The sequence below is a fragment of the Meriones unguiculatus genome, chromosome 1 (assembly GCF_030254825.1).
Source record: "Meriones unguiculatus strain TT.TT164.6M chromosome 1, Bangor_MerUng_6.1, whole genome shotgun sequence".
Classification (NCBI taxonomy): Eukaryota; Metazoa; Chordata; class Mammalia; order Rodentia; family Muridae; genus Meriones; species Meriones unguiculatus.
In genome coordinates, this window is record NC_083349.1 from 5,155,313 (window position 1) to 5,167,631 (window position 12,319).

At 52.6% G+C, this 12,319-nt stretch overlaps 2 protein-coding genes and 4 non-coding genes across 11 annotated transcripts; 1 reads left to right on the top strand and 5 right to left on the bottom strand.

The window, feature by feature from the left end:
- The first annotated feature begins 1,729 nt into the window (after positions 1 to 1,729).
- Positions 1,730 to 6,605, top strand: Acp4 (acid phosphatase 4). The gene is made up of 10 exons (XM_060380147.1): positions 1,730 to 2,083; positions 2,160 to 2,264; positions 2,342 to 2,428; positions 3,166 to 3,312; positions 3,810 to 3,908; positions 3,996 to 4,091; positions 4,750 to 4,882; positions 4,963 to 5,045; positions 5,384 to 5,511; positions 5,598 to 6,605. Exons 1-10 carry the CDS (start codon positions 1,970 to 1,972, stop codon positions 5,965 to 5,967), a joined length of 1,362 nt encoding a protein of 453 aa, XP_060236130.1. The 5' UTR covers positions 1,730 to 1,969; the 3' UTR covers positions 5,968 to 6,605.
- Positions 6,606 to 6,907: 302 nt separating this feature from the next.
- LOC110539924 (Friend virus susceptibility protein 1-like) lies at positions 6,908 to 12,316 on the bottom strand. 6 transcript variants are annotated; one of them, XM_060380105.1, is made up of 6 exons: positions 12,175 to 12,316; positions 10,773 to 10,816; positions 9,665 to 9,710; positions 9,192 to 9,227; positions 8,888 to 8,917; positions 6,908 to 8,600 (listed from the first exon to the last, which is right to left on the bottom strand). In XM_060380105.1, exon 6 carries the CDS (start codon positions 8,538 to 8,540, stop codon positions 7,686 to 7,688), a length of 855 nt encoding a protein of 284 aa, XP_060236088.1. In that variant the 5' UTR covers positions 8,541 to 8,600; positions 8,888 to 8,917; positions 9,192 to 9,227; positions 9,665 to 9,710; positions 10,773 to 10,816; positions 12,175 to 12,316; the 3' UTR covers positions 6,908 to 7,685. The 6 variants fall into 6 exon arrangements, with proteins under 6 accessions (XP_060236088.1, XP_060236090.1, XP_060236094.1 ...); XM_060380107.1 differs by having other exon boundaries at positions 9,661 to 9,710; XM_060380111.1 differs by lacking the exon at positions 12,175 to 12,316 and adding an exon at positions 11,954 to 12,140.
- LOC132652047 (small nucleolar RNA SNORD88) lies at positions 8,670 to 8,761 on the bottom strand. The gene has a single exon (XR_009589542.1). It is a non-coding gene; the product is annotated as a small nucleolar RNA SNORD88 (small nucleolar RNA).
- On the bottom strand, positions 8,996 to 9,085 carry LOC132652045 (small nucleolar RNA SNORD88). Its single transcript, XR_009589540.1, has one exon. It is a non-coding gene; the product is annotated as a small nucleolar RNA SNORD88 (small nucleolar RNA).
- On the bottom strand, positions 9,312 to 9,401 carry LOC132652044 (small nucleolar RNA SNORD88). The gene has a single exon (XR_009589539.1). It is a non-coding gene; the product is annotated as a small nucleolar RNA SNORD88 (small nucleolar RNA).
- Positions 10,882 to 10,973, bottom strand: LOC132652046 (small nucleolar RNA SNORD88). The gene has a single exon (XR_009589541.1). It is a non-coding gene; the product is annotated as a small nucleolar RNA SNORD88 (small nucleolar RNA).
- Positions 12,317 to 12,319: the final 3 nt, after the last annotated feature.

A 12,319-nucleotide genomic window follows, 5' to 3' on the forward strand; every position in this document is an offset into this window, starting at 1 on the left:
CCTGAGGACCCCAGGTTCAGGTTCCAATGGATTCAGCACCCTCTTCTGGCCTCCATGGATACTTCATACACATACATACAAACACATAAAATATCCCAGCACCTGAGATGCAGGGGCAGGTAGATCTATGTGAGTTTGAGGCCAGCCTGGTCTACGTAGTGAGTTCTAGGACAGCCAGAGCTACATTGTGAGACCTTATCTCAAACCACCACCTTAACAAACAAATAAAGAAACAAACAAATTCTCAAAAATTAAGCAGCTAGACTCGGTCTAAAGTAAGCCATCCCAATTTGACCTGTAAAGTCCAGGAGCAGTAACAACTGCCTTAAGATGTTCAGCTTGGGGGTGGGAGCTGGCTCATTGGCATGCTTGTCCCACAAGCATGACAGACTGAGTTCAGCTCCTCAACACCCATGTGAAAAATCTTGGCATGGTAGCTTTTAACTGTAATCCCAAAGCTTGTGAGGTTGAGACAGGGGGCTTCTTGGAGTTTCCTGGAGTTTGGTCTAGCCCGAATCACCAAGCCCCAGGTTAAGCGACAGACCATTTGTGGGAGAGAGCAGGGCACAGTGACACTCCTGTAATCCCAGCATTCTGGGAGGCAGAGGCAAGTGGAGTTCTGTTAGCGTGAGGCCAGCCTGGTCTACAAAGTGAGTCCAGGACAGCCAAGGCTACACAGAGAAATCCTGTCTCAAAACAACAAAAATAACCAAACAATGACAACAAAACACCTGACATCTGGCCTCCACACATGACCATCAACACACCTGTATGCACTCCTGCACATACATGAACCACACATACATAAATTGCTAAATTTTAGGGTCATTTGTTATGTGGTCATCTATACAGCTTACCAGTTCCTCAAGTGCTTAATGCACTTTGAACTCATCTGTTCTGTGAGATGAAGGCATACAGAAGTACAGTAAATTGCCTAACATCACACAGCATGTAATGGTGAGAGCCTTGAGCCTAGTCTGTCCGACGTCTGGCCTGGGTATTTTGCTTACAGAGTACTGCTGGTTTTAATCAAGTGTATGTGGTTTAGGAAGAAAGTGAGCTCTTCATGTTAGTCCAAGAGGACCTCAGAGAATCCTGCCATTTTAGGAAGAACAGGAAATATGGGAAGTTTGGAGTGGGGGGAGCGCGTTGTGCTAGCCACTTCCTAGATGTTTCCTCAGGCACATCAGTGGGCCTGACGTGCCTCAGTTTCTCTGTCAGCACAGTGTGGGACACATAGACTGGGTGATTGGGGAAAACAGGCATGGAGCTAGAGTGAGATCAGAGATATGTCCAAACCCTGAAAAATCTCAAACTTGAGATGAAAATCTCATCCCGAGACCAGCAGGAGTAGGACCGCTCCCTCCCTGCTTCCGTGCATGCTCTGGCGCATATAGCCTGGTGAATCCCAACCCCAGGCACAGTAGCCTGGCACCTACCTACATGCAATCAGATTATCACTAGCATCCCAGCCCCAACCAATGATAGGCAGCCATCCTGGAATCCCTTCCCACTCCCCAAGGTTTATACAGTCCTAGTCCACCTCAAATCAACAAGCATAAGCTGTTCAACAGAGTATTGTCTAAGAGCTGCTGTTTCACTGGGATAGTTCTGAGCTAGGAGAGCCGTAATGCTAAAATCCCCAGAGGAGCTCCCCTCCCCACCAACTGGACCAGTGGACCAGGAGCCTGCAGACCCCACCCATTCTGGACTCTGCTTCATTCTTCCAGGCTCGGTGTGCCCTGCCACCGGACACCCTGAGGGATGGAGAAGAGTGTGAAACCGCAGCAGAGCAGGGATGCCAGTTGCCAAATGCACACCTCCTGGGGGGTCTGTAATCCCAGGCCTTCCCAGTGCTGGGGAGCATGCTGGGGCCTGCGCTGCTTGCAGGGGGCTGAGTCGGAGGCTAATGAGCAGGTAAGGCCACAGCACAGACGGAGGCTGAGCTCAGCGTCTGTTCTCTGTGGAAATGGCTGAGCCCAGGTCTCAGGGCCACACCGCTGGACCCTTGCTGCTGCTGCTGCTGCTGTTGCTGCTGCCACCCCAGGCCCTGCCAGAGGGGCCCCTGCTATTTGTGGCTCTGGTGCGAAGCCCTCCAACCCCCTGACCTGGGCTCTACCTTCCAGACCAGCCCTGACCTGGTTCTCCAACATCCCCAGGTGTTCCGACATGGCGACCGGGCCCCACTGGCCTCTTACCCCACAGATCCACATAAGGAAGCTGCCTCCACCTTGTGGCCTCGAGGCCTGGGCCAGCTGACCAAGGTGAGGAGGGAAAGGGGTTAAGGAAGAGGGCTAGGGGACAGGCAATGAGGATCGGCTGACACTGCCTTTTTTCCTAGGAGGGGATCCGTCAGCAGCTGGAGCTAGGCAGATTTCTGAGAAGGCGTTATAAGGCCTTTCTGAGCCCAGAGTACCGGCGTGAAGAGGTACTTTGCTGACCTTTGACCCCAGAGGCCCCTTTGGTCTTTGATCTTCATCTACTTGACCTGCATCCCATGGGCTTCTGAGTCAGTAAGGAATCCACACTGACCCATGACCGTCTCTCAAATATGACAGTTTGACCTGACCTCAACCTTTGTCTTGCTTTTCAATCACGCCATCCTGACCTTCTGACCTTTGAACCTGATTCCATCTTTGATTCTTGCTTTAGCCTCCTGATGTTTCTTGGGAAGGACTACACATGCTTGGCAAGCCCTCCTTCACTGAGCAACACCCGCCAGTTACAACCTCCATCTCTATCTTCAATTTTGACCTTCCTTTTCTGTTTCCTGACATCCTTTGTCCAAGTCCTCCTGGCTTCTGATCCAACTCCTCTGAGGACTGTGTACTGAATTTTAGCTCCATGTAATTCACCAAGTTCCCGCCTTCCACATCTTGACCTCTTACCTTCAATCCCCTTGATCTAACCTTCCTTTAACTCTCAAAATCTCAGCAGACATTTACAGCCCAACACATCACCCAACTCTGACCTCTGACCCTCAATCCCAACTTCCAAAGTTGAAAACCAGACACTTGCATTTGAGTTCTGACCCTCAGTGCCTGACCTTTAATTCCTTTTTCTTATCTTTAACCTAACCTACCCCAAACTAAATCTGAAGCTTTTGACTTGGGACACTGCTGACCCTTGGCCTGCCCACCCCTGTGCTGCCCTCATCTACCGCAGGTGTATATCCGCAGCACAGACTTTGACCGGACACTGGAGAGTGCGCAGGCCAACCTGGCTGGGCTGTTCCCGGAGGCTGCCCCTGGGAGTCCTGAGGCCGACTGGAAGCCCATTCCAGTACACACAGTGCCTGTGTCAGAGGACAAGGTCAGGGGCGGATCTGTGGGGGACAGAGAATACTGAGTTCAAGTTTATTCTGAGTTCATAGTGACCTTTCTCAAAATGAAAACAAGGGGACTGAGGGTAGAGCCCCCAGCAGGGAAGGGCTGGGAGTGTGGCTCAGTGATAAAACACCTGCCTAGAATGACCCAATGAGGAGCTAGAGTATGTTGCATAGATTATCCAAAGTCCTGGGTTCCATAACCAGCACGACACCTATACAAAAAAGGATGGAAACAAAGCCTAATACTGAGCTGGAGAGGGGTAGAAGCAGTTCCCAGACAGGTGGATCCATTTCTGGGAGCCCAGAACAGCGGATTGTCCTGTCCCGAGGAGCTGTCCAGAGAGGGCAAGCTGCCACCTGTCCAGCACAACTGCATACAGGGGAAACTGGGGGAGAGGCAAGGGCCAGAGATTCTGGCCCCATGGGCAACTGTGAGCCCCCAGACTTGCTGCTGTCTTCCCTGAGCCTCGCTTTCTCCCAGTTGCTGAGGTTTCCCATGCGCAGCTGTCCTCGGTACCATGAGTTACTGCGGGAGTCCACAGAGGCAGCTGACTACCAAGAGGCCCTGGAAGGCTGGACGGTGAGTGCTGGGGTGGGTTGGTGGGGCTGAGTGCCAAGCGATGATTGGGATTAGTCAGGATTCACCCAGTCCTGCATCTCCATCCAGGACTTCCTGACCCGCCTGGGCAACTTCACTGGACTGTCCCTGGTTGGAGAGCCACTCCGCAGAGCATGGAAAGTTCTGGATACCCTGATCTGCCAGGTGAGACCTCTTCTCCTCCTCTCTCCCAGCTGGGGATTTCAAATTTGCACTTGGCCTGTGTATCAGGGCAGGCGATTTAATCCTGCATACCTGGTCTCCCATCTGCGTGGTGAGAGCAGTGACAGGCTGGTAGGATGGTGGCGTAGAATAGATACCCCTCTCCTGGCACCATCTTACTGGATCTTCCTGGCACCATCTTACTGGATCTTTCTAGAATCCCAAATGTCAGATTCCAAGGCATCTCTGGCCCCAAAGGGCTTGGTAAGGACCCTGGTCTGGTACTAGCTCTGGCCCATACAGCGGTAAGCTGATCTTTAAGGGGTCTGATTGAGGGCCAGGGTTGGCTGTCAGTAAAGTGCTGCATACAAACATGAATTTGGGGACAGCACTTACATGAAAAAGCTAGATGCAGCAGCTTACACCTAAATCCTGGTGCTGAGGAGACCTTGACAGGAGGGTCCCTGGGGTCTAGTGGCCAGCCAGGCGGGCCTACATGGTAAGTTCCAGGCCATTAGACTCTCAAACTGGGTGGGCCAGGCTTGAGGAACATCTGTAGGTAACCTAACCTATGTACATACATGGTACGCACACACAAGTCAAATGGGTGGGGTGGTGGCTGGAGATTCCCTCTCCAGGACCTTTCTCCTCCTCTCTCCAGCGTGCCCATGGTCTTACCCTTCCATCCTGGGCCTCCCCAGATGTGCTGAGGACTCTGTCACAGATTTCAGCTCTGGATATCAGGGCACATGTGGGCCCACCCCGAGCAGCAGAAAAGGCCCAGCTGACTGGGGGTAAGGTGTGGAGTCCATGGGGAGAGGAAACTGTTCTTCAGGTGGGGAAGGAGCTTCTAAACACTGTTCCTGTCCTTCAGGGATTCTGCTAGACGCCATCCTCAGCAATTTCTCACGGGCCCAGCGCCTGGGACTGCCCCTCAAAATGGTCATGTACTCAGCTGTGAGTCCTTGGGAAGGGCAGGCATTGCTACATGGTGACAGGTGGTGGGAAGACCATAGTCCCCACGTGCTCTGTCCAATGCCTCTGTCACCCTTATCTCCTACAATATTTGAGACTGCATCACTAGAAACACAGTAAAGACAGGGAAGGGGGTCAGAGGAAGAATGCTTTAGTACCCCTCCAAGTACTGTTGAATGAAACTGGCTGGCCACAATTTGCACGTCTGCAAATCATAGAATGCCTATGGTGTGGATGGGAATGGCTTAGGGTTATTTCTAAGGAGGGGGTCAATCTGGGGTCCTGATTCAGCCCCTACCCACCGCTGGAATTCTCTGCAGCATGACAGCACCCTGCTGGCCCTCCAGGGGGCCCTGGGCCTCTACGATGGGAACACCCCACCTTATGCTGCCTGCATGGCCTTTGAATTCCGGGGGAGCTCCAGGGACCCTGAGGAGGAAGATGGAGAGTGAGGATGGGTGATGGCTTGGCATTGGGTGGGATGGGCTCTTAAGAGGGGGCAATGAGCGATGCTGTTGTCCTCTCCACCTCCAGGAATGTCACCATCTCTCTCATCTACCGAAATGACACCTCCCGCCCACCTCTGCCGCTCAGGGTCCCTGGGTGCCCAGCTCCCTGTCCACTTGGGCGCTTCCAGAAGCTGACTGCTCCAGCCCGGCCTCCAGCTCATGGGGCCCCCTGCCATGGTTCCTATGAGCCTGCCAGCCCCCCAGGTGACAGCCCTCTGCGCAGGGGTGGGAGTGGGGCATTTCCAAGACCTGGGATTCACAACCCCCATATTCTTCCTGCAGCCACGGTGCCCCTGCTGGCCGGAGCTGTGGCTGTGCTGGCTGTGCTGAGCCTGGGGCTTGGCCTATTGGCCTGGAGGCCCAGCTGCCTGCGAGCCCTGGGAGGGGCCGTGTGAGGGAGGGGGAACAGATAAGACACAAAAGCACCCCGAGCTGACACTGGATCCCAACACGTGTGCTCACCTGCTGCTCTGGCTTGTCACTTACTGTGCTCGCGCGTGTGGGGATGAAGGCTGGGAGGGTCCCAGGCATTGTGCTTGCTTGGACACTCATCTACACTCAGGTGCTATACATACAGGTGACAGGGCCCACAATTAGCATGTGTGCAGGTGGGAACCTGTAGCTGGAGAACACTCAGGACTGGTTTACCTCCTACTGATGGCTGAACAGATGGGGCTAGCTCCTTGGGTCACCCCGTACAGTTGAGCCAAACAGGGTTAGGGGCTCTCCCAGAGTACTGGTTAAGTAACCAGTATCTTCTGGAAGCTCCATACTCACCACCATCCTAAGCCTTCCCTGAAGTGGGAAGTTCTTAAAGGACCTGGTGATGAGTCTATACGCAGGGCACTCCAAGAACCCACCCTCCTACAGACCAGCAACCACCATGTATGTCACTGGCATCACCTGGAGCCCCACACCCATTGCCTTGTGCATACATCACTCCCTGGAGGCCTCAGTTGACACGGGGAAAGCCAGTGGGTGTTCCCTGTCTTGAGAGGTGGCTAGTTTACCATCTGGGGGAGGCACATCAAGATCTAAGTTCCCGAGGGAGGTAAGGAACATACCTTGGAATCCTAGGACAGCCTGAACTAGAAGGTCTGGTTTATAAGAACCAAAACAATCCCAAACGAAAACCAGGCTACAGGGGTAGGGGCTAAGGCCAGCTGGTGGCTATGACTGGCTCCCACCAGCCCACCTTTCCTCACCAGGCCGCTGGAGTATCCTCTGGAAACAGGCCAGAGGTGGGCAAGTACGCCTGTGCCTCACCTGCCCTGGACCCAGCTCATCACTCCGATCCTACCCACGACGGGACCAAGTCAAACAGCACACCCCAAAGAGGGCAATGAACCAGCCATTTAATAGGAACTCACAAAGGCAGAAGCTCCAGGGCTGCCCACCTCACCCCTCCACTAAACCCAGATCTACACTGGCCAGGGGCCATGTGTGCAGCCAGGAAAACCAGTCCCAGCTGGAAGGTGCTTCAAAAGGGAAGGGCATGGTTAAAAGAAAATGGGGACAGGGTCCCAAAAGAAAAGTTTTTACAAAAGGGGGCTTTCTTCTCCCCAAAACCAAAGTGTCACATAAGTTCAAAATAAAATATAAAGTAAAAATGCTGCATTAGAAAAGTTTACAATGTTAAGCTTTTACAATAGGGAGACTCCCTAAGTGTCAAACATCCCATAAAAGTCCATGGAAATGGGGCCTATACCTAAAATACTATGTAAGTGTTGCATTGAAAAAGTAAAAAATTCAAGATGGCCTGTATGTAGTGCTTTGGGGCCCACATGGAGGCGGGGGGGACCCCCCGATGTGGCCACCTACCTCAGCATGGCCTTATGCTCCAATTCAAGGGGTTACACTCCAGGGCCATAAGCACCCTAGACTCACAGCAAATGGCCACATGTGGCTCACTTGCCACATGGACTGTGGCTGGGGACATGCACACCCCTCTTTGGGGCCATGGAACTTGGCACTAAGTACTGGAGGGATGGGGAGGTGGGGAAGGTGCTTGCCAAACTGTTTCCTAGTAGCCTAGGTTGCCAGCAGTCTCTTGCAATTCACCTTCCCACCTTCAATCCTGGGGTGCAAGTGTCCTCTTGAAGTCAGTCCAGGGCTAGTCATGACGCACTGGTGGCTCTTCTCCACAGGCCTGGTCAGAGTAGGGGGGTGGTGGAGGCTGCTCCTCAGCCAGCCCATAATTGGGCTGGCCACGACTGCGCTTGGCTTCTTTGATGTACAGTTCCAGAAGCACCTTGGTGGGCTGCCTGTCCACCTGCTCCCGGGGCACGCCGTGGCTGAGCAGCCAGCCTAGGAGGTCCTTTCGAGTTGGGTTAGGCCCCAGCATGAGCTTGGTGCGGCCTGGATGGCTCTGGCGCCATAGCAGGCCCACATCAGCAATGGTCTGGATCTCCATCACAGCCTCTAATACTGTCATGCCACGCACCAGCAGGCTGACCAACGAGAGCCGCAACTCAGAGGGTGCTGCTGTGAGCAGGCGTCGCTGCAGGCCCTGAGTAAAGGCCACATCCTCTGGGGCCAGGTCCACAGGCCCCTCTGGGTCAAGGTAGATCCACTCAATCATGCCCAGTTCACGCACCAGCTGGATTCCTTCCTCCATGGTGGTCCAAGGCCTGAAGGGCAGCTCAGTGGCCTCAAAATGCAGGGAGGACTCCCAGCGCTGGCGCCAGGCCTGCAGCAGCCAGCTTAGCAGTGTCTGGCAGCCAGCCCCTCGCAGGGCCTTGCAACGGTAGTTAAAGATGGCATCATGGGTGAGGTCACCCAGCAGACCCAGCTCTCCAGAATTTAGGGACAGGGCAGAGCCTCCCTGGTCATATACCCGCAGGATCCAGGTGACCATGAGCTCATTGGGATTCTGCTTGAAACGTCGTGAAATAGCCAACAGCTCCGTGTACGTGTAGTAGCGGTCCCCCCGGCCTATCTGGGCAGGCACCAGCACTCTCTCTGCCATAGCCCTGATAGCCTCAAGGCAAAGACAGCAAGAGGGCTAGAAGCAATGGTGCTACAGAGGCTGCAAAAAGACATAGATGCTGGTAGGTGACAAATGGCCACACTCTCACTCAGCATCCCCCTAGAATGGAAACCCCTCAGATCCCTGGATGTCAAAGGTCCCAGGGAGCGCAGCATGTCATCAGGGTGGTCAGAGCCCAGTGCTGAACATCATGGGGGTTCCCAAGAGTGACAGGACAGAGTATCTCATAGCAACCTGGTCTAGCTTTTTCACCCACTCGTGTCTGAAGTGAGTTCATGTGATTAGTGTTAAGACCCCCCACCTCAGAATAACGCCTTTGCTCTTACCAGAGAGAAGTGGGTTGTCTGCAGGACCACCTGCAGGCAGGGAGGAGAGGGGAAAGAGGCTGGTGAGACCCATGAAGACAACTTCTCCATCCACTCCCTCTGTAGTCAGGACCCCTCAGACCCACAGGTGTCAAAGGTCCTGGGGAGCTCCACATCCTCAGGGTGATCAGAGCCCAGTGCTGGACATCACAGGGGTCCCTGAGCATAGACACTAACAGGATCTCTTATAGCACAGGGTCATAGTGCTTAAAAAGCACTGAGCTGTCTGTGCTAGTACCCTACCTCAGGAAGCCCTTCTACTTACCTGGAGGGAAGCCTGGCTATCTGAAGAAGCGCCTGTCTGTTGGCAGAAGGGAGAGGGGAAAGAGGCCAGTGAGACTATTAAGACTCATAAAGACTTCTCCACCCACTGCCTTTGTAGCCAGGGCCCCTCAGACCCCAGGGTGTCAAAGGTACCTGGGGGCACCATGTCCTCAGGATGGTCAGAGCCCAGTGCTGGACATCACAGGGGTCCTGGTACTATTCATGCCCTCCCTTAATTAGGTCCTAGGGCCACTTGAAGTCCCAAGGGGGACAGTGTAGCCCATTGCTCAGAAATCTAGGCAAGAATTTGGCTGACACTTGGTTTTGGAGAACCCAGTCCCCTTATGGGTCTGCTGCACTTCCCCTTTACTTGCTTGTGACAGTCTATGTGGCTAAAGTTGGCCTTCACACTCTCAACATGCCTCTACCTCCCAAGGTAAAGGCATATAGACACACCCCATCTTACTCACTCACAGAGAGGCTGGTCCTGGTCTCATGGCCACAGGCCTGTTTAGATCTCCTAGGATATAGTGAACATCTTAAATGGCTTATGTCCTTGCAGGCTTCTTTCTCCCTAAACCAACTTTTCAACCCACACGGTTGAAAATGTCTGCCACGATCACACAAGTGTTCATAATTATTTAGCAACCATAAGCTTCAATTTTGTGCAGAATTGAGCATCCAAAGATGTAGCTACATAAGAATGAAAAATTCAGGCCCAGAAACACCCCATTTCAGGTCCTTATAAGGCCCGTATAACCAGTGGTCGTAGGGTAGAAAATGGGCACATTTCTGTCTTGCCTGTTCCATTCTGACTGAGTGGAGCATGGACACAGGCACCAGGTCTTCCTATCCAGCTACCAGAAGTCTCCCTTCAGTTCTCACATCTTTGTCCAGCCTAGAGACTTCAGTGCCATGCAGGACACTTTGTTACTAGTGCCATGCTCAATATGGTTGGATGGAAAACAATGCAGCTATTGTTCTCCCTGTTCCCAACATCCAAGAAACAAGGAGAAATTCTCCTAGAACCGAGAACTTGTTCTTTTGCAAGTAACACACATTGCTGCTTTCTGATAAGTCTTGTTATTTTAATAATGGCTCCCATGTAAATTCAAGGTTCTTTTTTAAAAGTTATCTTTTTATGTACAAATTAATTTGCTAGGACCTAAGGAATTCTTAAAGGAACATTGTACTCAATCCACAAATCCATTGGGTAGGTGATAATGCTGAGAGCCATTCTCTCTACTGAGTTTGAAAATTAGGTCCTTTCTGTACCTTACCCCTAAAAGGCAGAATTACTGCCACTCTTATGTAACAGTACAGAGGATTTAGGCACCTGCCCTTAATGTGTGTGCTCCAGTCAGCACCCAGGTTTAAGTGAGCTGGCTTACTAACTCACATGGAGTTATGAACAATGGGTCTGGGATCTTTTACCAACCAGCTGACTGATTCCATTATGTGAGAATTTTAGTATTTAACACCCTATAATTGCTGGTTCACTAAATTCCAAATTATAGAAAGTCACCTAAGAGGAAGGCACACTATTTGGAGCGTGGGTAGATCAAAAAGTAAAGGTTCTCACCACATTAGGATGTTGATGGATGGCTTCTTGGCTTCAAGATACACCTGTAATACAAGACTTGATGAGGGTTTTTTGTGGTACAGGCCACAGGTGCACAACATCAAATTTAGAGCTCCTCAGACCTCCAGGTGTCAAAGGTCCTGAAGGGGCACTGTGTCCTCAAGGATGTTTGGAGCCCAGTGCTAAACATCATGGGAGCCTCATGCAATGACAAGGCTACTTGCCTTCAGAAATGGTGCCCAAACAATATAAAGACTGGTACACACAAAATCCACTAGATGCTCCAACTTCCCAGTGTCACAAATCTATTGATTCCCCATGGACTCACAACATGATGCTCTTGTCTGCTAGTAACCTTGAAAAACAAAACCGAGGAGGGCACAAATCCCTCCGAAGAACATGGTGGGAGGAAACTGGTGGCTGTTTTAGGAAGGAAACAAACAAAACTCCACTAAGATATAAGTGATATAAATAAGTCCAAGAGATCTTACTCAGAGATTTGAACTACCCTGCGAAAGGCATCTGGGAGAGATGACTTAGCAATGAACACAAAGAGAACAGCACGATACCATGAAGACAAAGTCTAATCAAGTGTGATAATGACACTGGCCAGTAGGCAGAAAATGGGTTGTTTCAGAGGCCAATGTGTGGTTAAAATATTTTGGGTGAAATAGGTAATTTACTTTCAAAATTCGAGTAGCTGGGATGACATGTTTGTACCATTAGGCTCAATAACAAAACCAGTAGGTATCCTGTAGCCCCTGTATTAGTGTTCTTGCAGGTGAACAAAGGCCTGGCTTCCTTGGCCCTGTCTACTCCTACCTGCCGCTCCGAAGCAATCCAGTCCTCCACGTGCACTCACTTCCGCCTTGGTAACTCCGTATCTTGTATCTGCCCCTACACCCCATCCTCCTCCAGCCCTCATGTGTTCTAGGTTGCACAAAAATGTCAAAATCCCACACGGGGGAGGGGCAGTGGTAGAGATTTCCTACGGAGAAAACCTGCAGGTGGCACGGGGCCGTCACTGGGAGGCAAAATTCTGTCACGCACACACCCCTCCCTGTCACCTAAAATCGGGTAAGATGGCGGACAAGACCCGCGACGTGAGCAGCAGAAATGGCGTAGCTCGACCAAGGCACAGACAAAGGAAAACCCGTCCCGGCATCCCAAGCTCCACACACCTGGCGGAAGGCATCGTCCCGAAAGTGCCCGCATCCGCCCCTTCAGAGGACACCCCGGTTCCAACCCGAGGGCGCCCGCGGCCCCAAGCAGCACTCCCGCGCCCGTCCGCGCGACAGGCACACCCGCAACGAGACCACGGACGTCGCGGGACACGCGCTTCCCAGGGGGCAAAGAAGTAGCACACACTGGAAGGCGCCGAGGCAACCTCGACAAGACTCACCGGGGCCGACCTCGCCTCACACTCGCTCTCCGCAAGCGCGCGGCAGGGCCGCGTGGCTCATTTTATAGCGCGCGCCGCCTGTCCGTCCCGCCCGCCGCGTCCGCAGGGCCCCACCTCCAGCGTCCCTTAGGTTCCGCCCCGAGGC